This window comes from Leopardus geoffroyi, chromosome D4 (genome assembly GCF_018350155.1).
Source record: "Leopardus geoffroyi isolate Oge1 chromosome D4, O.geoffroyi_Oge1_pat1.0, whole genome shotgun sequence".
In the NCBI taxonomy this organism is placed as follows: Eukaryota; Metazoa; Chordata; class Mammalia; order Carnivora; family Felidae; genus Leopardus; species Leopardus geoffroyi.
Window position 1 is genome coordinate 93,905,827 of NC_059342.1, and position 26,251 is coordinate 93,932,077.

General features: G+C 59.0%; 3 protein-coding genes across 9 annotated transcripts in view; 1 reads left to right on the top strand and 2 right to left on the bottom strand.

Moving 5' to 3' along the window:
* The window catches only part of EXD3 (exonuclease 3'-5' domain containing 3), an 81,417-nt gene extending 76,057 nt beyond the window's left edge, over positions 1 to 5,360 (bottom strand). The window contains exons 1-2 of one of the 2 annotated variants that reach the window (XM_045470090.1): positions 5,206 to 5,360; positions 2,592 to 2,829 (exon numbers count right to left, since the gene is read on the bottom strand). The gene's annotated coding sequence lies outside the window, so the exon portion shown is untranslated. Of the gene's footprint in view, positions 1 to 2,591; positions 2,941 to 5,205 lie in introns of both variants that reach the window. The other variant, XM_045470089.1, reaches the window with a different exon arrangement.
* Positions 5,361 to 5,458: 98 nt separating this feature from the next.
* On the top strand, positions 5,459 to 16,607 carry NOXA1 (NADPH oxidase activator 1). Its single transcript, XM_045468193.1, has 14 exons — positions 5,459 to 5,935; positions 8,876 to 8,958; positions 9,921 to 10,029; positions 11,639 to 11,773; positions 12,020 to 12,127; positions 13,078 to 13,137; positions 13,415 to 13,458; positions 13,957 to 14,089; positions 15,155 to 15,194; positions 15,390 to 15,448; positions 15,689 to 15,843; positions 15,988 to 16,102; positions 16,207 to 16,321; positions 16,410 to 16,607. The coding sequence occupies exons 1-14, from the start codon at positions 5,759 to 5,761 to the stop codon at positions 16,496 to 16,498; spliced, it is 1,422 nt and encodes a 473-aa protein (XP_045324149.1). The 5' UTR covers positions 5,459 to 5,758; the 3' UTR covers positions 16,499 to 16,607.
* ENTPD8 (ectonucleoside triphosphate diphosphohydrolase 8) lies at positions 9,995 to 22,516 on the bottom strand. Of its 6 annotated transcripts, none has more exons than XM_045468192.1 (10): positions 22,116 to 22,429; positions 20,252 to 20,634; positions 20,038 to 20,155; positions 18,991 to 19,141; positions 18,686 to 18,845; positions 18,360 to 18,590; positions 18,007 to 18,270; positions 17,647 to 17,757; positions 17,367 to 17,501; positions 9,995 to 10,189 (listed from the first exon to the last, which is right to left on the bottom strand). In XM_045468192.1, the coding sequence occupies exons 2-10, from the start codon at positions 20,375 to 20,377 to the stop codon at positions 10,010 to 10,012; spliced, it is 1,476 nt and encodes a 491-aa protein (XP_045324148.1). In that variant the 5' UTR covers positions 20,378 to 20,634; positions 22,116 to 22,429; the 3' UTR covers positions 9,995 to 10,009. The 6 variants fall into 6 exon arrangements, 5 of the variants coding, with proteins under 5 accessions (XP_045324148.1, XP_045324147.1, XP_045324146.1 ...); XM_045468191.1 differs by lacking the exons at positions 9,995 to 10,189; positions 22,116 to 22,429 and adding exons at positions 16,566 to 17,283; positions 22,436 to 22,516 and having other exon boundaries at positions 20,252 to 20,409; XM_045468190.1 differs by lacking the exon at positions 9,995 to 10,189 and adding an exon at positions 16,566 to 17,283 and having other exon boundaries at positions 20,252 to 20,409.
* Between the last annotated feature and the right edge of the window lie 3,735 nt (positions 22,517 to 26,251).

A 26,251-nucleotide genomic window follows, 5' to 3' on the forward strand; every position in this document is an offset into this window, starting at 1 on the left:
CTCTTGTCTGGAAAAGCAAAGGACTGTCCATTGGTGCTTTGAAGTGACAAAAATACACCAGTGCCAGTTGTGGGCACCTTGTAACATTCTGAAAAATCACGGATATCTGCCAAACACCACAGCCTGAGACCAACATCCAAGCATGGAAGACGATCACCCACAATCCCACAGAGAGAGAGAGAGAGAGAGAGAGAGAGAGAGAGAGAAGAACCATTGGCTCAGTTGTGATCACGTGACGTTCGGCGTTCTGTACTACCTGTCCTGCAAGACATGGCTCGTTTATCAAGTTAAAATTTATTAGAAATGTTTGCTCATCTTGTGGAACACTCGCAGCACAAGTTACAATCCAAGGTTTTACTGTATTTTCTATTTTAACTTTTTTGTACTTGCTAAATATTCTACCATGAACACACTCCACTTTATATTCACAAAGAAAAGAAAACCACAAATGGTATCTTAAAAGTTAAAATAAACTATAAAGGAATCTTAGCTGCAGAAAGGAGACGGGGCCACCGTTCACTCCTCCACGAGCCCCCCGACAGGCCGCAGGGGCGGTGGCCACTTCCCACTGGACACCAGGTCCTCTCCCCACGGCCCTCGCTCTGCTGGATGGCTTTAAGCCCTCACCACCGGTTATCTGCTGCTGGCAAACAGACGGCCCCAAACTCAGTGGCTCAGAACAGAAAAAACATCCTGCCCTGGTCGCCCGCGGTCAGGCACTTGAAGCGGCCTGGCCCAGTGGCCCTGTGTGAGGGTCCCTGGCGGCCACAGCTGGAACAAGGCAGGGGCTGCGCTGTCTCAAGACCCAGCTGGGGCCGGGGGCTCACGCAGGCTGGGAGCACACACCCGTGCGTGGCAGGAAGCTGCCAGCCCGGTGCCCACGTGGCGGGAACTTTGCAGCCCGCTGCGTCCCTGCTGCTCACCACCTGCTCCAATTTTCTGTTTCTTCTCAGGTGTGTTTGCATAAGGCATCGATTTCTTGAGGTTTTCCCATTTACGACCGCGGTGCCAGTGTGGACGCAGAACACCCGCGCTTCTCATTGAGCTTGAGTGTCGTCTCACCTCACTGGTTTCCCTCTATCTCGTCAGGAGCTTATTTCATTGTTTGTTTTTCAAGAACTGGTGTTTGGTCTTTCTGATTTTATTGTTTTCATTGAGACACTGACTTTATTTTTTTTTAATTTACTTTATTTTTAAGTAATCTCTATACCCAACACGTGGCTCCAACTCACGACCCTGAGATGCAGCGTCGCACGCTCGGGCCAGCCGGGCGCCCCGTCTTACCAATTTTATACTTTCTGATTTAATTAATTAGTTAATTAATTAAGCTTTTCTCTTAATTAACTCCCTCTTCTTCCTTTTGGTTTCTTCCCTTTGCTTTTTACTTTTTTGGGCATGATTTCCTTCCTTTTGACTAAATACGGGCTACTTGGATTTGCCTTTTCCTCCGAACGGCTCACAGATATTCTGCTTCCTTCCGACCTCCAGAGCTGCTGTGCTGGCCTGGCTCCCTCCTCTGCAAACGGCCGTCACCGCTCTCTGGGACCTCCTCAGACCGGCCCCTCACCCTTGGACTTCAGATTCAGCCCTGCATGTCCCAAGGTGTCATCCACTAGCTCATTCACCTACTTCCTGCACCATAAGCTCTTTCCTTCGTCACAGGCTGTTCTAGCAGAGTCACAGGGCGTAACGTGACGGTGTCGGTCGGCCCGAGGGCTCTGAGCCTTGCCCCTTTCTCGCTTCCCCCGCAGACAGCGGGCCATGCCTTGCAGTGGCCATGGCACAGGGTCCCCCACAGCTGCGAGACGGTCTCATGTGTGGCCTGGCCCAGACACCCACCGTGAAGGGCCGCGTGCGGAAACTGGCTCAGAGACCGGTGGCGGCTCGTTCTGCGTTTGAAACCACAAGGCGAGAAACCGGCACTGGCTTCGGCCTGAGAGTAGAAGGGCGCGTGAGGGCGCGTCGGTGCTGCCGGCCCAGGACTCCCATCGCCCAGAGGATGAGGGTCTGCCCAGCATGGAGTCCTGCAGGAGCGCTGACACGTTCCCTGTTCTACAGTCTCAACCGTGCACCTTAAAGGAGAGGAGTTTTGAGGCGCTTCCTGTGGGCACGGCTTCCCTGTCACACAGGCGGTCTTGGCCACCAAGAAGAGCACCCCGCGGCGGCCTGAGCTCTGCCTTCCTCGTCCCTCTGGTCTTCCTTCAACGTTTCTTGGGTGGTGGAGGGCGAGGTCCTCCGCGGAACTGGTGGCTTTGAGAGACGTGGTGCCCTGCGGCGGGTGCCTCCTCGCTGACCCCAGGAAGGGCCGGGTCTCAGGAAGCTGATCTCTAACATCACGCATTTCAATCACACCAAGACTATTTTTATTTCCTGAGGGAAAAAATCTTATTTTTATTTCATTTTGTCTTGGAAAGTGCCCAGTTTTCAAAGGAAAAAAAACAAACAAACCCGACTTCTTTGTATTGGGCTAAAACCAATTCCTACCTGTTTCTTGGACATTCGTGCTCCAGAATTAACCACAGAGAAGCACTGCCCTCCTCTGCAAATAAGTTCCAGCACCATGCCGACCTCTATCTGAGTCATGCTCTTACCTGAGGAAATGGTTCCCTTTTCTGGACTCTTCTACTGAGGCAGGAACTGTGTGATCCACACAACCTTAGCGGGTCTGCCCGTAAAGCTGACAGGGAGGCAGCTGGTGGCGGCAGGAGCCTGGGCGGCCTCCCCTCCGATGCCACAGCCGCTGCACGTCTGGGGAGGGTGCCAGGGCCCCCTGCAGAGGCCAGCTTCAGACCGGTCCTCAGGCCGCGGCCGCTCCAAACGCTGAAGCACCTACTTGGAACAGATTTTAGCAGATGTAAGTTTTCGAAACAACATGTCAGCAGCTGAATTTCAGAGCTGGAAGAATCTTAGGCTCGGTAATCACTCCAACTTTCAGGGCATCTGTAAAACAGAAAAACCTGTGATTGAATCCTTCTTTAAAAATGGTTTTAAATTCAGAATTTATTTTGAGACACACACGCAGTTCTGAGAGAAAGAGACATCTCATAGACCCTTTATCCAGTTCTCAAGACGTTACCACAGTCAAAATCATAACGAGGGAGTGACACCGACTCGGTCAAGATATAGAACGTTCCACCCCACAGGACCCCCCAGGGTTGCCCCTTTATAGCCACCCCCACGCCATTAATCTGTTAGCAGCCCCAAGCAACCACTAATCTCTCCGTTTATATCATTTGTCACCTCTAGAAACGTATACAGATGGAATCAAAGTATGCGATCTCTGCCCACTCAGCATGCCCCTGAGCCTCCCTCCCCGCAAGCTGTGTGTGCCCACGGCCCATCCCTCGTCCACGTGTGGGTGCGAGTCTGCCTAACCGTTCGCCCACTGGAGGACAGCTAGGTTGTTTCCAGTTTGGGGCGTCATGAACAGAGCTGCGGTGAATGTTAGGGTATGGTGACAGGCACAGGGATGGGACGTTTTTCATCTTTTTATTATGGAAATAGAGAAGTCGAGAAAAGAGCGATGTGGCAGGTGCCCAAAGGCAATTCAAACAGTGGGACCACTGGGGAGTGAGGGCACAGAAAGGCCAGGCCAGAGCCCAGGGGAGGCAGGAGGGGCAGCCGGGGGGAGCTTGGGGGACCCGGAGGGGGTCATGTCCCTGAGGCCAGGCAATGAGTGGGGAGGATGAGCCATGCCCAGGGAGGAGGTTATTAGTGACCCTGACAGGTCTGCAGGAAGGCCACCCAGAGCCGGTGCGGGAGCAGCACGGTGGGAAAGGGAACCAGTGCTGCTGCCCACCTCCAGGCCAGCAGGATGGGGAGCCTCAGCCCCCACTGGGGAGGAAGCAGGTCCTCGGGGGCACAGGTGCCCTTCCAAGCACATCACAGGCGATGTCTGTGAGTCGTCACAGCGCTCTGCCAGGCCAGGACTCAGCGCTCCCGTTCCTCAGGTAAGGAAGTCTATAGGGTCAGAGAGCTGGACCAGGATCACCCAGGGAGGAGACTCAGCCATAACCGAGCAGAGTGGCTCCCAGGTCACGGGACCCACAGGCCCGACGGGGGAGACAGGATGGCCAACATGGAAGGCAAGTCAGGTCCCTGAGTTACAGCTGAGTTCTGAGTTCTGACAGCCATCCAGGACCCGAGCCTCCCCTGGACCGTGGGGGCCAGGGTGTTCTCTCATGTGCATGAAAGGACAGAGCCTGTCTACGGGAGCATTTCTGGGGTTGGGTGTTGTGATGGCTCATTTTGTGTCACCCTGGCAAAGCCGTGGTGTCCACATGTTTGGTCAAACACAGTCACAGGTTGCTGTGAAAGCATTTTTTACATGAAATTAACATGTACAACAGTAGACTTGTCCTAAAGCAGATGACCCTCCCTAACGTGGGTGGGCCTCATCCAGTTAGGGGAAGGCCTTAAGAGAACAGAGTGAACTCTGCCCCCAGACTCAAGTTGAACCCTGAGCTCTTCCCTGGCTCTCCCGCAGATTTTGGATTTTCCAGCCCCCACAGCTGCTTAAAGTCAATCCATCTCCCTGTACACCTGTTGGTTGTTTCTCTAACACAGGTGTGAAGGATGTGACAGCAGGTAAAACCTGTATGGGAGTGGCGGTAGGGACGTGTGCCCCCGAGAGGCTGGGGCCCCTGCAGGGAGAGGCTCCTGGCCCCGGAGGGCCTCCACTTTCTAGTGAATGAGGTTGTGCAGGGCACAGGGCAGGGGCTCCGCCTGCCACAGGGGTGGGTTGGGCTGGGTTAGTCCTGCCCTCTGAGCCTCCATCTGGGGCAGGGACAGGGAGCACAGGACCGACGGGCCCCAGAAGAGCCACTGGCACGTCACCACGACCTGGTTTTCCATGAGTGAGACTCGGGGCCTCCCCCCCGAGTTTCCCCCCGAAGTTGAGCGAGGGTGAGCGCGGGCCGCCGCCGTGGGAGACCCCAGACCACCGTGGGCCGCCCCCGGGCCCAGGACCGGCCCCCGCGTCTCTCCCCTCCCAGCGGAGCCGGAACGACGACGCCTTCGCTCCTCGAAGACTCGGTCCGCGGGCTGGCGGGGCAGGGGCCGCAGTGGAGGGCCCACCCCCACCACCTTCAGGGCCGGCCAGGCCGCCGGCTCGGCCACAGCCCCGCTCGCCCCTGCCCTGCCTCCCCGCGCCCCTGCAGACCCCGAGACCGCCCCACCTCGGCCCGCGCCCCGGCGGTCTCTCACCTGAGCCCGCGGGGTCCGCCCGGAACCCTGGCCCGGCCGCGGCGGTAGCGGCAGGCCCGGACGGCTTTCTCCGGCGCACCGAGACCCACACTGCCGGAGGCGCCGCGGGCTGGGGAGGGCGAACTCGGGGAGCTCCGGACGGAAGTCCGGAGGGGCGCGGCATAAGCGGGGGGCGGGGCCGGATGCGGAGGGGCGGTCCCTGAGGGGCGGGGCCGTGGGGAGGGGCGGGGCTGGCTCGGGGAGGGGCGGGGCCGCTCTGCCGCGAGAGGGCGCTCTGGGCAGCAGGAGACGTGGCGCACCCGCGGCTCGTGGACTCCGCGCGCTCCCAGCGCCGCGTCCCACCCGGATACCCTGCCGGCCTCGGAGTGGGGGCCCCACATCCCCACCACGCTAGTCTCCCGACCCTGAAGGCCCTGCCTCGCGGCCCTCGGCCCGCAGTCGTCCCCGCCGGACCCCTCGCGGGACCCCCACCGCCGCCGCCGGCCGCGCCCGCCGCGCTCCCGCCCGGAAGCGCGGACTTCCGCCGCACGGTCCCGCGGGTGTCCACGCCGCCATGCCCTCTCTCGGGGACCTGCTGCGGGAATGGGACCGGGGCGCGCAGGCCGTAGCGCGCGGGGACTGGGACTGTGCCCTGCGCCTCTTCTCGGGCTACCCGGAGCCGTCCGCCAGGATGTGCTTCAACGTGGGCTGCGTGCACCTGTTGGCCGGGGACCCGGAGGCCGCGCTGCGGGTGAGCCGGGGGCCTGAGAGCCGGGCGCCCCCAGGGTTGGTCGCGGAGACCCCATCTCTTGGGGAGGCTGTTCTATGGCCCTGGGGAACCTTACTTACCTTGCTCCGGGTCAAGGGGCGGTGCGATAAAGACCCAGCTACAGGGATGAGCCCGGAGTCCGCCCCCCCCGCCCCCTCCCGCCCTTCTTCCTGATAGTCACCTGGGGATGTCCCCCCAGGGTCCCGCCTCAATGAACACCTTAGGCAGGTGGGAACTGTGTGATCGGGGGGTCCCACCAGAACCAAGTCTGGGCCATGATGGAGGTGCTGGGCTCCCTCACCACCTCCACTAGGTGATGACCACGTGCCACACTCCCCAGTCAAGGAGAAAAGCCGGGGCTCTTGCTAGTGGTTCAGGTGCTCACGGTCTAACATATCCGGAAGTAGGCTCGAGGCCGGATCTTGCTTGGAGGGGACTTACCTGCTTCCCGAGGTGTAGAGCTTAGAGCAGGGGACTTCATCAGATGCCTGTGGCAATGGCAAGGAGATGAGGTCTGTCTCGTCTGATCTGAGTACTTCTGTTTCCCAATCTGTCCCCCAAAACAGAAGCAAGACTCAAAAGTGCACACGGGCACACACATACCTGCCTCTACGGAGGGGGCAGCACCGAGCCACTCGCCGCCTTTTAAATGCTTTGTGTTCTTTAAAGTGATTCATGTTCCGCAAAAATCCAGCAGCACTCTACTCATTGTTCTGGTCCCCAAATCTCCCCAGTAAAAAGAAACAGGATCCTACAGTTGTGGAGACCATCAGTGACAGTTACCTGGAAAATGACACAAATGAAAAGAGAATTAGGTATTGTAGGAGAGTGCCCATGTCAATATCTTATAAAATTCACCACAGGAGTTGGGCGGGGGCGGGCAGAACTGGGCAAATCTTACAAGGGATCTCCTCTGGCATTCCTTGCATCTGCATACAAATCTACAATTCTCAGGAACAATTTCAGTTTTAAAATGTTACCTAAGAACGGGAACACAATCGCTGACAGCAGGTAGTTCAACAGCGAATGGTAGGTGTGAGGCCAATCCAGTTATCACTTACTTATAAACTGTGATTTAACCAGACAGAGGGGCCAGAGGTGGTGGTATTAATTCCTCTACCCAATAGGAGAGGGAGGACTGTGGAAAGACAATAAAATTAAGTAATTAAAGCATGGGCACTTTAATTGGAAACGTGGAGATTTTTGAAAGCAGACGGAATTGCTTCAATGAATACAAGTGTCTCTGGGGAGCAGGGCAGGTGAGGAGGGGTGTAGAGAGGACTGTGGTCTGTTGATAGGAAACTGTGTGAGCCTGATTTGCTTGCTGTTCCTGGCAGGGTGGCAAACAAATGGACTTCTCTGGCACTGAGCGCCCCCCGCGTCAGGGCCTCCGTGCATCCCTTCAACCTTAGGTCAAACCCAGGGCTGCACAAGCCCCCATTTGGCCAGATTGTAAGAGCGTGAAGCCCCTCCGACCGATTGCCTGTGTCTCACTGATAGCCACTGTCCTCGTTAGGAACAGACAACATCATTTCTGAGTGAGGTGTAGGGAAGAGCTGTGCTTTACACACACACTAAAACTTTTGTTCTTTCTGATTCTAATAGATAAGGAGTGTGTCCTTTCATGAGAACTATCAGAAATAGGGTTGTCATGGACTCTGGGTCTGGAGTTCTTGTCCAGCAAGAAAGCAGACCCAGGATTCAAAGCGGGAGACGACTAATGTCCGGGAGAAGACAAGAGCCCTGAGTAAGCGTCCTTGCTCTGTTTTTATTAGGATCCGAAGGCTTACCAACATGGTGGTGGACGTGCACAAAGGGACAATGAAACTGCAAACATTAACTCGTGGACGTGAGGGAAAGGGGGTCTTGAAGATATTCGGGGTTAGGGGTTTGGGTTAACACAAAACAAAATCCTGGCTCCTAACGAAAGGTTGTTTACAGCAGACTTGACTTGTTTACCTAAACTCGCCTAGGGGACCAGAAAGACTGAGCAGGCTACCTCTGGGTCAACAAGGCACCTTTCTTTTGCTAATTAGCTCCGCTCTGGGCAACTTCACCCGCAGCGACTATATCCCTATTTACCTGTTTACCTAATTTGGTCCTTCCTTCCTGTGAAAGCAGCTTTCTGCTATTAAACTAAGTTGGGGGCTTTTCCGCCCTGGATACCTAATGTTGTTCACCTCACCTTGGATGTTTTCATCCCGAGAGTCCCTCTTCCTGTGCCTTTGTCCTATACTGGCAACTTTGTTGCACTTTGCCTAATCTCCTTTACCCAAACTTGGGTGCGAACATCCTGTGGCTTTCTAATTTTTCACGCCTTGTTAACCCATCCTGCAGGCTCAGGGAATTCTGAAGTTTATTCCCCACATAGGATTTAAGGTTTTTTTTAATGTTTATTTTTGAGACAGAGAAAGACAGAGCATGGACAGGGGAGGGTCAGAAAGAGGGAGACACAGAATCCGAAGCAGGCTCCGGCTCTGAGCTGTCAGCACAGAGCCCGACACGGGGCTCGAACTCACAAACCGTGAGATCATGACCTGAGCCGAAGTCGGATGCTTGACCGACTGAGGCACCCAGGCGCCCCTCCCCACATAGGATTTTAAAAAGACAAAAATCTTGCATAACTGCATCCCCCAGAGGTAACTATCATTAATGTGCCACAGTGTTTCCTTTTTTTGTACCCCCTTGTCATTACAGTAAACAGACTGGACTGTGGCTGTGTTCTCTGCACCTCGGGAGCTCAGGCTGGTTTAGGTTGTGCCACTGAGGGAAACTGAATGGTGATGCCCTGCATGCAGGCTGTTGTGGGGCCCAGTGAAATTCCTTGGCCCCCCGCCACTGGTCATCTGTCTGGGCTGTATCTGTGACACAGGGGTGATGGAATTGCAGACCTTGGTGATCTGTGGGCATTTCTGTCCTCAGGCATTTGACCAAGCAGTGACCAAGGACACCTGCATGGCTGTGGGCTTCTTCCAGCGAGGAGTGGCCAGCTTCCAGCTGGAGAGGTGAGCACAGAGGTGTCTCGTTTCTTCTCTGAGGGCCCTTTGTCTCTGCAAAGTCCGTCCTTGTGCTCCCCGCCTCCTCTCTCCCCATGGGGCACCTTCTCTTGCCCACCCCCTCCTCCAGAGCTTCAGGGAAGCCTGGAAGAGGACACTGGCCACGCTGGAGGGGGACACAGGGAACAGCCACACGGTGAGCCCTGTCTCTGTGCTGAGGGTCACAGGGCGCTTTCACGGGCACTTCTTCCTTTGTTCCTCACCACATCTTTGCTGCAGCAGCGATGGCGTGATTACACCCATTCTGCAGATGAGGAAACTTAGAGCAGGGCTGCAGGAATGGTGTGTCCCAGGGCAGGGAGGGGGTTGGGGTCCTCAGTGCTCACCTGGGCTCTCTGCACTGTGGTCCTTCCCAGAGGAGGAAACATTCTGCAGGGCAGGCCCGGCTTCCCCCTCCCCCACTAGCCCCAGGACAAGCCCCACGGCAGGCAGGCCCCATGCCAGGCAGGCAGGCTCCGGGGCCGACCGCCTCCTCTCACGGGTCCAGGAGCCTCCTTGGAGGAGATGGGGATTCTAGTGGAGGCCAAGGAGTGTCCAGCCGGTCTCTGCGGCAGGAGGCCCACAGGGTCGGGGGTCCCATGAAGCAGGAGGGAAATGTGGAAGAAGGTCTGGGGTACAGACAGGGGCTCTAGGCGGCAGAGTGAGTGAGGTCCCCAGGAATCAGGACTGGATCAGAGCTGGCATCACCTCGCACCCCGGATGTGGTGCCCCCATGCCCCTCACAGCCAGTCGGTCCATGACCCGTGTGTTGGGACTGGAGGGCCCACCATGTGCTGAGACCTGGGTGACCACCACTGCCCCCTAGCAGGTGTCCCTGGAGCTGGGGTGGTGGGGAGGCTGGGGCAGGGCTTGGCCCCTTTCCCTGCAGCCACTGAGGTCCCCCTCGCTGCTGGCTCCCCCACTGCCCACAGGTTCCAGGAGGCCCTGTGTGACTTCCGTCTGGCCCTGGCACAGCTGAGGGACAACACCGCCATTGACTATACACAGCTGGGCCTGCGGTTCAAGCTGCATGCCTGGGAGGTGAGCTTGCACCGGGAAGCGTGGCCCGCTGGGGCTCTGGGGGTGCTGTCTGCGGGTGGCCCGGGTGGTCCTTCAGGCCCCGTCCTCTGGGTTCCATCCTCTTCTCGCTGTCACAGGTGGGGCCGTGTTGACCGAGGCTCCCTCTGGCCACTCTTTCATCCTGAGGAAGCGGGAGGGTAGAAGAAGTTAGAGGCCACCAGGAGTGCTTTGCCCAGGAGAAGGGCAGGGGAGGGGCAGAGAGCAGACAGGTGAAAGGCGGGTGGGGTCAGGAAGCAGCACAGCTTGGCTCTCTGTGGCTGACACCAAGGGAGGGGAGTGGAGAGGACACCGCAGTGCTCCCGGAAACTGGCTGCCTTGCAGCCTTCCCCCAACAAGCGGTGTTGCAAGAAACAAGTCGTGGGAAAGCCCCTCCAGGTGGGGTCCCCTGGCCCAGGGCACTGAACAGTGCAGGGCGGTGGGGAGCGCGGGGAGGAATGGCCTGGCAGTGACCCCCACCTGGCCTCGTAACAGGAGTCTCCAGAGGGCGGCCAGCTGGCTCTGGGGGGGTGGTGTCACCTGGCGGGCCACGGGGACAGAGGGCCGCGCGGAGGGAGTGTGTTGGTTTCTCTTGACGTTGGGCCAAGTTGGGTGGCACTTGCTGCCTCGGTGGCAGCAGCAGGGGCTCAGTGGGGAGGTCGGCTCCCAGGAGCACCAGGCAACTTTGCTTCTGCCCTCGGTATGTCCGGCCGCGGCAGCCTTAACCCATCCCAAACTGTCTGTCAAACGTCTTGTGACACGGGGGTGGGGACGGGGACAGGACAGAGAAATGGGTTCCTTGGACGGCACCCCAGACTCATGCACTGACAGGGCAGCACACAGACGAAGGGGCCGCGAAAGGGGTTTGGCCAGATGCAGAATGGGGGTGAGGCAGGCAGAGAGGATGCTTCCCGCGCCCAGAAATCCGCCCCTGATTTTTGGAGCAGAGAAGCGCCAGAGCGATGAACCGCTCCGGATGGGGGGGGTCTGGAGAGTGAGGCCTGCCCGGCAGAGCCCCGCACTGGCGCCGCCACGGACCGGCTGCCTAGCCCTGAGCCAGGCTCCTGGGCCAGAAGAGCCCTCGCTGTTGTGGCTCGGGCCAGGGGTGGGGTTGTGGGAGGGGCTGGGGTGGGGCGGGGTCAGCGGAGGGGCTGGGAGTGGGTCCGGGAGAGGGGTTGGGGGACGGGCTGGGGGCCGGGCAGGGGGCCGGGGGTGGAGCCAGGGGAGGGGCTGGGGTGGGGCCGGGAGAGGCGCCGGAAGGGAACTGGAGGTGAGAGGCCAGGAGAGGGGCTGGGGGTGGGACTGGGAGCCCAGGCCAGAACGGGAGGGGGTGGGGGGAAGGGCGGGGAGGTCCGGAATCCGGGCCAGAAGGTCTGATCTAGGAGTGAGACCTGGGAGGGGACCGTGAGACTGGAGCTGGAGCTACATAGTGGCACTGAGGGCGAGGCCAGGAGAAAGGTCGGGGGTGGGACTGGGGGCACGCCCCGGGGTAGAATCTGGGGCAAAGGGGGGGCGAGGCGGGGGAGAGGGGGGGGTTGAGACCCAAAGGCCGGAGGGGACTAAGGAGGGGAGTGGGCTGTCCCCTGGCTCCCAGGTGCTCTTCAACTTGGGGGCCGCACAGTGCCGCCTGGGTCTCTGGGCTGAGGCCACCCGCAGCCTAGAGGAAGCCCTCTCCAAGGGGTCAGAAGGGGCCCGAGACCACCTGTGCACTGCCCTGGACCAAGTGCAGGTGAGGGAGGGGCAGGGAGGAAAGCAGGTCGTCCCCACCCCTTGGGGTTGTTGGTCCCATAGCCCACCGTGCAGGGCTCATATCTATACAGGCCCCCCAAGACTTTCTAGAGGGAGGTGGCCCATGTGCCCAGGTGTGGGGGCTGGGGAAGGACTTCCCGTAGTCTGTGACAAGTGGGTGGAGGGGCCCCCTGAGACCACCGCCCTGGTCAGATGCTCAGGTCTGCGTTGGCCGGGCCCCCTCCAGAAACAGGTGCACCTGCAGCCTCGGCAGGGCCCCAGGGGTGAGGTCTTCCGGCCCCACAGGTGGCACCTGGAGCTCCTGGAACCAGTGGATTTCCTGGGCAAGGCCAAGGTAAGGGGGCAGCGTCTCGGTTCCCAGCCCAGGTGCTCAGGGGCCGGCAGCAGCCAGCAAGCTGGGGAGGGACCGGCCGCCCCCAAGCTGCAGACATACGGGAGCTTCCTAGGTCAGAAGCAGTGCCTCCAGGTGGAGTTTACGGATCCCGGGCTCTTGGAACCAGGACACAGGGGCCACCAGAAGTTGGCTGCAGAGGAGGGAGCTCATGCCTTTTTGACGGGGACCCCCGAGGCTCCCCCGCCTGCCTCCACTTCAGCCATGCTTTTCTGGCCTCAGAATCTCCTTGGCTCTGTCTGCCTGCATCTCTGCCCCGGACAGTGAGATCTCAGGGAGGCCCGAGGTAGGCTGGCCCGGGGCCACTTCACGCCTACCCCTTGGTTAGGGCCGGGCAGCACCACCAGAATCACAGAACACTGGGGAACACAGGGAAATAACTCCTGTGCGCACAAGGAAAATTCACATTGACTTCAAGCTGGTGGCCCTTGGGTTAGCCCCGGCACCCCAAGGGCCGAGGTCACCAAGGGCCAGCGTGCTGCATGTGACCATGTTAAAAGTGCTGGCGAGGTCACCTGCCACAGACACCTCATGTTCGCAAACATCTGCTGGTGGGGGCCAGGCGGTTCTGAGCTGCGTTGATCAGTTTAGAGTCCACTCATCACAGTATAAGACCTCTAAGAAACAAAAATATTTCAAAAATTGTACTAAAAATAAGTTGAAACTCTCAGCACAGATGTCTTCCTTTATCAGACGTATTCTTCCTACCTTCCCAGCCCCCCTGGTGGCAGTCTGGCAGCTTGGGGCAGGCCCCTGCCCAGCAGATGGGAGACTCAGGGGGGTGCGGTGGGTGGCAAGGGCTGGGAGCCAACGTCACAGAGCCCCCTGGGGGTTGGGGCTGGTGCCTGCTGACCCGGCTGTCCCCCTGCTGTCCCCCTGCTGTCCCTTACCAGGTGGTATCCTCTGCCTTCCCTGCCGGCCGGCAGGAGGACATCCAGCCTCAGCAGCCCCAGGTGGGTGGTGGCCTGCCAGCCAGCCCGGCTTTCTCTGTCAGTTTGCAGGCCTGAGCCCTTCGCACCTTTTTACTGTGACGGGAGGAGAATGCTCTGGACCGTCCCCAGTGTTCCTCTGATCTGGAATCGGGAGTAGCAGGCCTATTGTGTGCGAGAGTGTATAAAAATCACACCGTCTTGCTTGGGGGGGGTGGGGAAGAGCGTTGCGCGGCCCCCCGCCCCGAACTCACCCACCGGGGTCTGCATCCTGAGAGAGGGTGGCATTCTGTGCCCACAGGTTCAGGGTGCAGATGGCAGCGCCAGCCCCGGAGCCACCCCACGGTAGGAAGGAGCGTCCCTCCCGTTGGGGCAGAGGCCCTGGTGTGAGGCCTGAGGCCGGAGCCCCCGTGCAGGCCTGGCCAGGGGCCAGGACTGTCACACCCCCTTTCCAGAGCGGATGTGGCCGGAGCCCCTGATGCCAGGGGAGGGGTGCCCCCCTCTCATAGAGCTGTCACTCTGGCCCTGGCGGGCACCAGAGGGGAGTTGAGACTGCGGTCATGATGACTCCAAGCAGCGCAAAAGCTCAGAGCCAAGGTGCCCAGGGAGGGTGCTGGCGGGACCGCAGGCTGGCGTGATCACACTTCCGGCATTGCCAGACTGGAGCCTCACGGATGGGGCTGTCCCCACTCGGGAGAGGGGCTGGTGCTCAAGGTTGCGCCACATAGAGCCAGCCCCACGCCCTGGGGCCCTGCTCGGACCTAGCCCTCATCTCCACACTCCAGGCCCTCCTCAGGCTGTCCGGGAGGAAGTCCTGAGGTCAGGGCACCCCCCTTCCCCTAGGGCTGCAGTCACCGGGGCCTGGAAAACCCGCACCGCCTGTGGTCCCAGGAGGCCCCCCGAGACAGAGACACAGGTCGGCCCCGGGCAGGCGGGGCAGGCTGACCACCATGCGCCCGTCCTCTCGGATGAACAGGTGGGTGACCCCGAGATGGGGAACAGCAGCCACAGCCAGGCGCTCTGCGGGTCTCGGGCGGGCGACCTCGTGCCCTGCTGGGGGACAGAGCCTTGGCTTTCTCTGTCGGGTCAGAGACAGGGCCGGAGCCAGACACCGGGGTCGGGGGGGCCTGCTGATGGCCGTCCTCACCCGGCCGTAGGCCTTGGGGGGCCTGGCCTGCAGCCTGTGCATCTGGGTCTTGGGTCTTGCGCCGTCCAGCCGTGGCCCTTGCCACCCCAGCCCTCCTTCCTGGACACGGGCTTCTCCCAGGCAGGTGCAGCCAGGAGGGGCGTGGCTGACCCCCTCCCGCACCAGCACCAGGAGAGGGGCCTCCACGCACAGAGCAGGCGGTTGAACTGAACAGGCATTTTATCAAAGGACTTCATGAGGGAATATGCGGTCACTTCCCTTTCTTTTCCCTGGTGCTCAGCTAACTCAAGTTGAACGGACCTGTGCCCTTAGCGGTTATTCTCTGTCACAGCTGTGCTTTATTAACTCCCTGCATGCGGTTAAAGCTGCATTTACTAAGTTCATGGTACTTAGGGGTTTTAGGCCCTCGACCCTCCTGGCACAATAGCGAATAGCTTCTGAAGTGCGTTAACCAGCTGGTAAATACGCTGAAGTCCAAATGCTTCCTTTACCAATGAACTTGCAGACCCTCACCTGAAGTCAGAACGGAGTCAGGATGGCCTGGACCCCGGGGCCTCTCTGGGGTGCCCTGCTGCCCCTGCAGCACATCCAGCATAGGGTGAGGTCCAGCTGGTCCCTGGCCTGGGTCCTCAGGCTCCACCTGGGACCACCCGGGATGACAGCTTCATCCGCACTGATGTAAGGCAGCCTGTCTGTGGTCGCTAGGACTGTGGGGACCCGGTGCCTGCCCTGAACACACCCCAACACGGGTTGCATTTCTGGCTTGCTGGTGGTCAGCTGGTTCACAGGCGGTACGCCTCACCACTGGGCCTGCTTCCACAAGCCAGGGACACTGCCCCACCCCCAGGGCCCCCATCCCTGGCCCCTGCTCCAAGCCTGTGGCTTTCCCTGCAGAGGCCCAGTGTGGAACAAGTTGGCAAACAGGTTCCTCCAGGTAAGGGCTCCTGAGCTGCAGGCAGTGGGCAGGGATACTGGGGGAAGGGGGCAGGCATCTGGGGGTGTGGGGAGCAGCCTCTTTGTCCCCTAAGGAGGAGATTGGCTACCTGTGCTTCCCAGTGGGCGTGTGGTCCAGGCAGGTCCTCTGCTCCAAAATATTCCACCTGAGAACCTGCTCTGTCAACCTCCACAGGGCTGCGGGTGGCAAGGGAGCCAGACCCCGGCCCTTCTGAAGACCCCTCTCATGCTGGGGTAAGAGCCTTGGTGTCACCCCCACTCTTCTGGTATTTGGGGCCCTGAGGCTAGGCCCCATCCCTTCAAATGGCCCTGGGGACCCCAGCTGATGAGCAACTTACAGGCCTGTAGCCCCGGCCCCCTGCCACCGTCTTTGTCCCCACCCTCAGCCCCAGCTCGAAGGCCATCCCAGTTGGGCCTTGTGCATGGAGATTTGGGGCTTTACAAGCTGACCACTGCCTTTCCGCCTTGTCCCAGGGAGTGGCCGTGGGGGACCCTGACTCCTTGGTGACCCTCATAGTGCAGTGTGCCTTCACACTGGCCCTGAAGGTCCCAAGAGGAGCTGACCTGTCCAGCCTGCGGACCCTGCTGAGCCAGGCCCTCCCCCACCAGGCCCAGCACGGGCAGCTCAGGTGAGCCAGTCAGAGGTGGGACCTGAGGTCTCTGAGCCTGGCCAGGGCAGGGGATGGAAGAGGGGCTGGTACATCTGTGCCCTGGCAGAAACCCCCCCCCCTGCCCACCCCACCCCCCGCTCACTTGGAGGAGTTTCTCTGCAGTTACCAAGACCCCAGCAACGAGGGGCGCTGGGTCCCCCTTGCTAGGGAGGAGGTGCTACAGAGGGCCTGGCGGGACAAGGCGGCCAGCCCTGGGGTCCTGCGGCTCCAGTGCCGGGTGAGCCCCAGGAGAGCCCGGTGTGGGTCCCGGTGCGTGCGGGGCGGGGGAGGCCCTGGGGCCCTTCTGTAGCCGGCCCACCCTGGAGCCCTCCCCTGCCACAGGGAGCGGGTGGCCGGCCTGTCCTCTACCAGGTGGTGGCCCGGCACAGCTACTCTGCCCAGGGGCCTGAGGACCTGGACTTACAGCCGGGGGACATCGTGGACGTCCTGTGTGAAGGTCAGTGGGGCGCTGGGGCCAAAGGGGTTTCTGTGAGCAGATACTATCTGATGTGCCCTAAGGAACACTGACATCCCCTCGCGTGCAGTGGACCCGGCCTGGTTGGAGGGCCACTGTGATGGCCGCATCGGCATTTTCCCCAAGTGCTTCGTGGTCCCAGCTGGACAGTACATGTGAGGAGCCCAACACCCCCACCTGGAGCCCCACATACCCCAAGCCCAGTGAGGAAATCAGCCCTAGGAAGTCCCGTGGCAAGAATGGTTTTAATAAAGCAATCTTCCCCCCACTAAGGTGTGGTCTGTGTTCTTGGCTTGTCCACTGGGAGGGCCCGATGGCGGCTTTGAGGATGGGGGATGGGGCTACTCCCAGAGAAGCCTAGGAGCCTGGATACCTCCCCTCAGGCTGAGTGATACCCCCGTTCGGGCCGGGCCCCTCCGCCAACCTCCTGAAGCCCTGCCAGCCTCTCCCAGGGAGCCGACCCCTTCTTCAGCAGTCACTCCCACGTCCGGGCTTGACTGGGCCCCATGTCCCGCTAACACTGAAGGTCACAGAGCCTTGGAATGCTGCAGGGGCCCCTGTGGCCCGGCATTTATCACCTGCCGCCCTGGGGAGGCCACAATACCTCCTGCATCCACGGGGGCCATCTGACTGTGGGGCTAGAGCCCACGGGACAAGGGGACCCGGCAGGGGTCAGGAGATCAGGGAGGCTCTGACCAGCTCGGACCGTGGGAGCTGAGCCCGTGCCTTCCGCCATCAGGCGGCCGCCCGGCTTAGCCCTGGGGCCAGAGGAGCTGGCCTGCCACAGCCCCCAGAGTAACCGTGAGAGTCAGCACGGCAAAGACGACCCCGGCCGCCCAGATGCCATAGCTCTGTGCCCGCCACTGGGCAGGCACCTCGGCGGGGATCATGCTGGTCAGGTTCAGCATGTAGCCCAGCGTCCAGCCCATCTCCGTGCCACCAGCCTGTGGGACACACGGGCTGCTCAGTGCCGTGGGCGGCTGCCCTGGAGCCCCCGACCCACCCTCGCCCTGGGCCAGGTGGTCACCTGCTTGCGGAACTCGATGCCAGGCCAAGTCTCCTCACTGAACCCGTAGCCCTCAAGCAGCAGCGTGAGAATATACAGCCCCGAGGGACAGTAGTCACGAAGCCAGCGGTCCTGCCCGGGCGAGCTGGCCTCCACCTGGGGGCCCGGGAGGTGAGGAGCCAGTTGGTGTCCCCGCTCCCAGCCTCCCAGGGACAGGGTCCCACCAAGTCCCTGCCTGCTGAGGTCTGTGCCTGTGACAGCTGCAGCTCGGAGACCCAGGGCGGCCCTGGGATCCACCCACCTGCTTCCAGGGCCTCTGGCAGAACTCCCAGATGGTGGCGTTGACGGTGGCCAGTGGCTGCTTGGAGGTGAGATTCAGGAAGTGGAAGGTGTAGTAGAAGTTCGAGAAGGCCTGGGGGCAGGGGGGGTGGTGATGAGCTGTGTGTCTTCCCTGGGCACTGGGGTGATGCCCGGTGGGCCCGGGTCAGAGGAGCCGCGGACAAACTAGGCAAAGTCCCCACCTGCCCCCATGCGGGGCCCCGGAGTTCCCAAGAGCCCGCCTGTGCAGGGCTCATCCTGGGCCCACCTGGGGTCAGACCCCTGGGGCCCGGGGCCGTGGAAGGAGGCTGAGACCCTGGGGGGGGCAGGGTAGGGAGCTCACATAGAACTGGCCCCGCACAGGGGGCTGGTAGACCCCATTGAAGGCACAGTGTCCTCGGCCCTGGCAGCTGGAGAAGTTGAAGAGGCCCCGGATGGCTGCGATACAAGCCCCGGGGTTCCCCGTCCCTTCCACAGTGAGGTTCCCGGCCAGCTCTGGAGGGGCTGCTGTGTGCACACAGGGGGACTCGTAGAGGGCGGCCGGGGACAGCGTGGCCCAGTAGCCGCTGTGGTAGCACGGGTGGCGGACGAGGGGGCCGGAGCTGCTCTGCGGGAGGGCAGGGAGGTGGCCTTGAGCCCAGCCCAGGGCCACAGGCCGCCCCAGCTCGCCTCCGCCTCCTCCGTGGCCCAGCCGACCTGCACCAGCTGTGCCAGAAGCCTGCTCAGCATCTGGTCCCGCCCGAAACAGAGGTAGCTGTGGGTGTAGACCCTGTGCTCAGATCCGTAGAGGCGGAAGGTGGTCTGGGTGCTCTTGTCCAGTATGGGGCCTCCGGGCACAAAGGTGATCTGGGTGGAGGCTCCACCCATGTCCAGGGCGCCCACCAGTGTCCCCTCCAGAGGCTGGGTCCATTCTCCAGAGAAGGAGTACTGAGCACAGACAGGGGGCACTGAGTCCTGGGACCAGCCGCACTGACCCACCGCCCCTGGTCATCCAACCCCCACCCTCGGGCTGCACACAGCACCTTGACCAGCATGCCCAGGACGTAGTTAATGGTGATCCAACCTAAAGCACCCTCGTCCTGCCCGGCCAGAAGCTCAGCACCCCAGAAGTCCAGGGGGGACTTGCCCAGGGCCTGGGTGACCGCCTCGAAGATGTCTCTTGCCTGAGAGCTATTCTTCTGGCTGGACAGAAAAGACCAGCAGCCCGAGCTGGCAGGAGACCCACACCCACTCCGCTCCGCCCGCTTGCCCAAGGCATTGACACCACCACGGCTCTCGGAGCTGTTCCTCACGGATGTGCCACAGGCCCCAAGTCAGCCCAGCTCACCCGAGTAGCCTCATGCCAGCCGTGGCCCCCAGGAACAGGGGCGTCTTCCGCTGCTGTGCCTCTGGGATCAGCGCCAGCGCTTCTTCCAGGCAGCCCTGCAGGCTCTCACCGGCTTGTGCAGGATTGGAGGCATAGGAGGAGATTCCAGGCCCTGAAACACAGCACCCCAGGACGAGGCTCCAGGCCTGAAGGCTGGGCTGGGCTGGGCCGGAAGGGCCTGTGGGGAGTTGGACAGTGTCTCCGCCCCCCACCGCCCCCAAAAGGTATGCCCATGTCCTAACCACTGAGATCTTTGAGTGGGATTTTATTTGGAAAAGGGATCTTTGCAGATGTAATTAAGTTAAGGGTTTTAAGATGGGATCATTCTGGATTCCCTGGGTGGGCCCTAAATCCGATGACCCATATCCTCTAATTTAAAAAAAAAAATTAACTTTTTATTTTTTGAGAGAGAGAGAGAGAGAGAGAGAGAGACAGAGCACAGGCAGGGGAGGGACAGAGAAAGGGAGACACAGAATCAGGCTCCAGGCTCTGAGCTGTCAGCACAGAGCCCGACGCAGGGCTTGAACTCACGAACCGGGAGATCGTGGCCTGAGCTGAAGTCGGACGCTTACCCGACTGAGCCACCCAGGGGACCCCTGATGACCCATTTCCTTCTAAGAGAGTGGAGAGGGAAGGTCAAGGCACATGAGGAGGAAGGCCACGTGAGGTTGGGGGGAGAGGTTGGAATGATGTGGCCACAGCCCAGGAGCCTCCAGAAGCTGGAAGAGGCAGGAAGGACCGGGCAGGCACTGTGCCACTTCTGTGCAGGCACACGTAGGTTCTGGTCCAGTTCCGCACTGACCATCTGTGCCACTTGGGCAATTCACTCAACCTCTCTGAGCCACTTTTCCTGTCGGTTGATCTGCTGATTTGCTAAAGGATGTAAACGTGGCTCAGCTGGCTCCAGCCTGTACCACCTCCCAACCCTCCGCCTCGCCGGGAATCCCTCCCAGACGGCAGCCGACAGCCGTGCACACCCGCCCGCTGTCCCCAGAGCTGCCTACTGACCTTTCGCCCGGCAGACCAGGGCCTGGCTGACCACGCCCGTGTCGTTCTCCTTGTCTGCTGGCCACCGGTACACAAAGAGGGACGTGTGGGAGGACCCCGCGTCAAACACAATCCCAAACTGAGAGTGACAACAAGGTCAGGAGGGCGTGGGGCCAGCGCCCAGCCCAGCCCAGCCCAACCCAACCTCCCCGCTGCTCGGGCTCTGGGGGCCTACCTTGGTGTCTGTGGGCAGGAGGACATCAGTGGCCTCCACCAGGATGAGAATGAGCGTGGTGAGGCCTGAGGCCACTGCCGCCCCGAGCAGTGCCGTGAGAACCCGCGGCTTCCAGGTCAGCCCCATCAGGGCAGGGCAGGGCAGGGCTGGGCTGGCACCTGCGGGTGTGGGCAGCAGTGGGCACCGGACGCCCCTTGCCGCAGACACTGCTGCCCTGGAGAGCCACCCCGTCCTCCCTGGGGCTCAGCACGTCTGAGCTCAGTCAGTGGGCAGAGCTGAAGACCACACCACAGGAGCTGGGCCTGCCCAGGAGTGCTGTGGAGCCAGAGTCCAGCCTGGGACATACAGTGCTGATGGGGTCCAGAAGAGCCCCTTTCTTTCTTCTTCTTTTCAGACAGAGAGAGCGAGAGACGGGGGCAGAGAGAGAGAGGGGGGCAGAGAGACAGAGAGACAGAGAGAGAGAGAGAGAGAGAGAGAGCGAGGGGGGCAGAGAGAGAGCGAGGGGGGCGGGGGGGGACAGAGAGCGAGGGGGGCAGAGAGAGAGCGAAGGGGGCAGAGAGAGAGAGAGAGAGAGAGAGAGAGAGGGAATCCCAAGCAGGTTCCATGCTCAGTGTGGAGCCCAACTTGGGGCTGGAGATCCTACGGCCCTGGGATCATGACCTGAGCTAAAATCAAGAGTCAGACGCTTGATCAACTGAGCCCCCCAGGCGCCCTCACTCTCCCCACCCTCCCGGGAGGAGCCCCAGTTCTGAAGGTCAGCTCCAGACTGACACCTTGGGGGACCCAGGACCCTGCCCCCCCCCCCCCGCCTCCTCTCTGCAGCCCTCTCCCCAGGCCTCCCCCGGGGTAGGATCTTCACTCTGGGAGCCCTGAGGTCGGCCCTGAACCAGGTGAGGACAGAGGACCAGCTAGACATATAACTGCTCCCAAGCAGCCTCCCTTGTGCCCTTATGAGTGAGGTCAGCAGGGCCCCGAGGAGCACATTTTCTTGAAAGGAACTTGAGATCAGGGAGTTCCGAACAAAGACGTTGGTTTCTATGCGAAAACCAACCGCTGCCTTCTCTCATCTGATTTGGAAGCTCTGCAGTTGGCTCCACACCCCGCCCTGGGCAGCTGGCCGAGGCTGAGCCTGGAGTGCAGTTTGCACAGGGCCGAGGTGCCCAGCTCAGTGGCCTTGGCCCCTGCGGGACCCTCCCCGGGCCCCAAGCGTCCCCAAGCCGGGCCATACACACAGGACTGCCGGGAGCCTCGGCCCCGCTGGTGCCTCCGTCCAAAGGAGACAGCTGTCTGGGGTCTCCCAGGCCCAGAGACTCCTGTGATTTTGTATCGCACTGTGTCTCACAAAAGCGTAAACATCCCTCATGTGCTTATTTCAAATGGAGTGACAGGCAGGGGTGAGGATGCCATTGTCTTGGGGCTCCGGCCCCCCCGCCGCGGCGTGGGACAGGCTGTGTGGATTAGGGACCCATTTGAAGGTGGGAAGATGGGGGTTCGGGGTTGGTGAGGCCCAGAGGGGACCCAGGCTGTGTCCCCAAACCAGAACCTGGGTCACAGGCCACATCACACACAAACAGGTGACAGGCAGGACCCAGGGACACTGGGACCCCACCTCATATCTCACCTCCAAGGGATACAGCAATCTGAGACTCCTCAGCTTGAGTCCCCAATGAGTGGGCAAAGAGGATGGGCAGACTCCCCCACAGTCAGAACACCCTCCCTCAGGACTGGTTGCCCGCCCCCCCCCCCGACCGGAACAGCCCTCCTCAGACCGGGACAGCTCTCCCCAGACCAGAACAGCACCCCCTAGACTAGGATAGCCCCCCCAGACCCAGACAGCACCCCCAGCCCAGTACAGCCCCCTCACCTGGGCTGTTGGAGAGCTGGCTGCCGCAAGGAGGAAGCCGGCTGCTGTCTCTCAGGCTCCTGCTGGGTGCGGTCCCGCCTCTCTCTTTCCCTCAGCTAGTCACCGCCCACCTCTGCTTGGACCTCACCAGGCAGGTGACAGAGCTTCGACCTCTGTCCACTGGGGGCTGGTGCCACCCACCCCCAGATCACAGACTGGCCAACAGAGGCTCCGTGGGGTTGAACTCAGCCCCTGCTGGGGGTTAATCCCCCACTACTTAGGGTCACACTCCACACACCAATCCCGCCCCCCCCCCCCATCACCCAGGGTTATACCCTCACCTGCTGCCTAGAGTTCTCCTGCCCCACCTGCCACATTTGGTGACCACCCAGGTGGGCCCCCACCCCTCCCTGGAGGTGCTCAGACTTTGCCCTCTAACCTCACCCTCCCCCAGTGGGAGGCCCGGTGCCTCCGCTCAGGCTAAGGGCAGGTCAGTCAGGTGACCCAGGGCTTGACCAGAGCAAAGGCCAGAGGCCCGGCTCCCTTGTGGTCCAGAGAGGAGGGAGGTTCAGCTTCTCAGCAATGTTTTTGCTTGGTGATTTCAAGCATACAATAACACTACCCCACTTCTGTGCACACTTGTGGGCTCACGGGAGCACTGCCACAGTCGGACTCACCAGGCACCCCTCCTCTGCCCCTCCAGGGTCACGCCCTGGCCCCAGCCCAGCCCAGCCCCACCAACTGGCTCCTGTCACAGTTCTGTCTCCTGGCCACAGGGACAGGTGTGAGGCCTGAGGCCCAGCAGCCACCATGGGCTCTGAGGTCCCTGCTCTGTGCCTGAGTCAGTCTGCATAGACACGCTGCAGTTTGCATGGCCTGCCCCCCTGGAAGGCATGAGGCATCCGGGGAGTTTCCACTCTGGCGAAGAGCTGCCACGGATCCTGGTGCCTGAGTCTCACCCAGGAGACCGCTGCTGAGCCTGTGGCTGAGTCACGCCTCACTTAGTTCCAAATTGCCTGTTTCCAGAGCCAGGTCCAGGTTCTTTGCACCCCGCCTTCCCGCCAGCATTTGGAGCCAATGTTTTATTGCAGCCAATCTGATGCATGCACCCTGGCTGTGATGCTGAACACCTTTCCACGCACGGATTTGCACACATATATCCTCTCTGATGGTGTCATGTCTTTTGCCCATTTTGAAACGGAATTGTTTGATCTCTTCCTGTTAAGTTTAAAGAGTTCTTTATATATTCTCCATCTACCCCTTTGTCTTTGTCACGGATATGGTTTGCAAGTTTTTTCTCCCCGTCTGTGGGTGGGTCGTCTTTTTGTTTTCTTAATAGTGTATTTCACAGAGCAACATTTTGAACTCCTGATGCAATCCAGTTTATCGGTGTGTTCTCCGGGGGTGGCACCTTGCACATCATTACTGGGGACTTCTCATCTACCAGACCTTCGAGATTTCTTTTTCCTAAAGGCCTTATAGTTTCATGATGGGTGTTTAGAGCCCCGGTCCACTTAAACTTTGTGTAAGATGTGCCGCTTAGGCTGAGGACCACGGCCTTCCTGTGGACAACCGATCACTCCAGACACATCTGGGGAAAGGACCATCCTTTCTGTATGAACCCTTGTTCACCTTTGTACGAATAGCTACGCTTGTTTCTGGGGCTGTCCTGTGTCCCCATGCCCCCACTTCTGTGCTGGCCGCTACAGTCCGCAGGGGGTCTCAGTGCCATGTGTGAGGAGCCCCCCCTCCCATTTTCTTCTTCCTTTTAACTACCGCTGTAGCTCCTCTGTGTTTCTGACATCTTTACAAGTTTGAGTCTTTCAATCCACGAGCACAATTTCTCTTCTATTTATTTAGAATTTACATCTTTAAAAATTTTTTCTTTTGTCTGAATTTTCCGGTTTTCAGAACAATGATCTAGTACCTATGGGCTTTTTATTTATTTATTTATTTATTTATTTATTTATTTATTTATTTATTTATTTATGTTTGTTTGTTTGTTTGTTTGTTTTTGAGAGAGACAGAGACAGAATGCGAGTGGGTTAGGGGCAGAGAGAGAGGGAGACACGGAATCTGAAGCAGGTTCCAGGCTCCAAGCTGTCAGCACAGAGCCTGATGTGGGGCTCGAACCCACGAACTGTGAGATCATGACCTGAGCTGAAGTTGGACGCTCAAGCAACTGAGCCACCCCGGCGCCCCAGTATCTGTGGGCTTTTTAAATTCCACTTCTTTAAACAAAACCAAGCCAAACACTTTACCCATGTCTCCCGCTCTCTACCCCCATCTCTTGCAACCACTATTCTGTTCTCTGTATCCATGAGTTTGGCTTTGTGGTGCTGGTTGGGTCCCATATGTAAGGGGTCACATGGTCTTTGTCACACTCCATCTACCTCGTTTCACTGAGCAGAATCCCCCCAACATCCATCCATGTTGTCCCAAATGCAAGATTTCATTCTTTTTAAAAATTTTTAAAGTTTATTTATCTATTTTGACAGAGAGAGAGAGAGAGATAGCAAGTGGGGGGGGGGGCAGAGAGAGAAGGAGAGACAGAATCCCAAGCAGGCTTCACCCGTCAGCATAGAGCCCCATGCAGGGCTCAAACTCACAAACTAGAAGATCATGACCTAAGACCAAGAGTCGACGCTTAATTGACTGTGCCACGAGGTGCCCCAAGATTTCATTCTTTTTGATGGCTGAGCGATATTCCATTATATACAACTCGCATACATCCCATATTTTCTATATCCATTCATCCACTGATGGACACTTAGGTTTTGTCTAAGTATCTTGGCTATTATAAATATTGTTTCAAGGGGTGCCTGCATGGCTCAGTCGGTTAAGAGTCTGACTTTGGCTCAGTGCGTGAGTTCGAGTGCCATGTTGACTCTGTGCTGACAGCTCAGAGCCTGGAGCCTGCTTCGGGTTCTGGGTCTCCCTCTCTCTCTGCCTGACATAGACTCTAAGTCTAAAGTTCTTTCTTGTCCAGCAAGAGAGCGGACACAGGATTAAAAGTGAGAGATGGCTAATGTCTGGGAGAAGACAAGGGCCCCAAGTAAGGGTCCTTGCTCCGTTTTTATTAGGATCAGAAGGCTTACAGATATGGTGATGGACGTGCACAAAGAGACAATAAATCTGTGAACATTAACTCATGGACGTGAGGGAAAGGGGGTCTTGAGGATATCTGGGGTTAGGGGTTTGGGTTAACACAAAACAAAATCCTGGCACCGGGTGGACGTGGACGGGCAGGTGGTTGTTAACAGCAGACAGGAGTGGCCGAGTCTGTTTGTCTTAGCTGGCCTAGGGGATGAGACAGAGTACGTAACCTCAGGGTCAACAAGGCACCTTTCTTTGTTAATCAGCTCCACTCTGGGCAGCTTCACCTGCTGCGTCTATAGCCCTATTTACCTGTTTACCTAATTTGGTCCTTCCTTCCTGTGAAAGCAGCTTTCTGCTATAATACAGACTTTAGGAGCGCTTCTGCCCAGAATACCTAATCTTGTTTATTTCATATACCCTTGTTCTATACTGGGGCCTCTGCCCCGCCTATTATTTACCTAAACTTGTTTACCCAAACTTGGGTGTGAGCATCCTATGGCTTTGTAATTCTTCACACCTTGTTAACCCATCAGTGCAGGCTCAGGGAATTCCGAAGTTTATTCCCCACATCTGCCCCTCCCCGACTCATGCTCTGTCTCTCTCTCTCTCTCTCTCTCTCTCTCAAAAAGAAATAAACTTTTAAAAATCTTCTAAAATAGATAAATAATGTTTCAGTGACCATCAGGGTGCATATATCTTTTCGAATTAGTGTTTTGGTCATCTTCAGATAAATACCCAGAAGTGGGAGTGCTGGATCATGTGGTAGTTCTATTTTTAACTTTTTGAGGAACCTCCATACTGTTCTCCAGAGTGGCTGCACCAGTTTGCATCCCCACCAACAGTGCATGAGGATTCCTTTTTCTTGTTTCTCATGTTGTTGATTTTATTTTATTTTTTTTTAACGTTTTTTATTTATTTTTGAGACAGGGAGAGACAGAGCATGAACAGGGGAGGGTCACAGAGAGGGAGACACAGAATCCGAAACAGGCTCCAGGCTCTGAGCTGTCAGCACAGAGCCCGACGCGGGGCTCAAACTCACGGACCTCGAGATCATGACC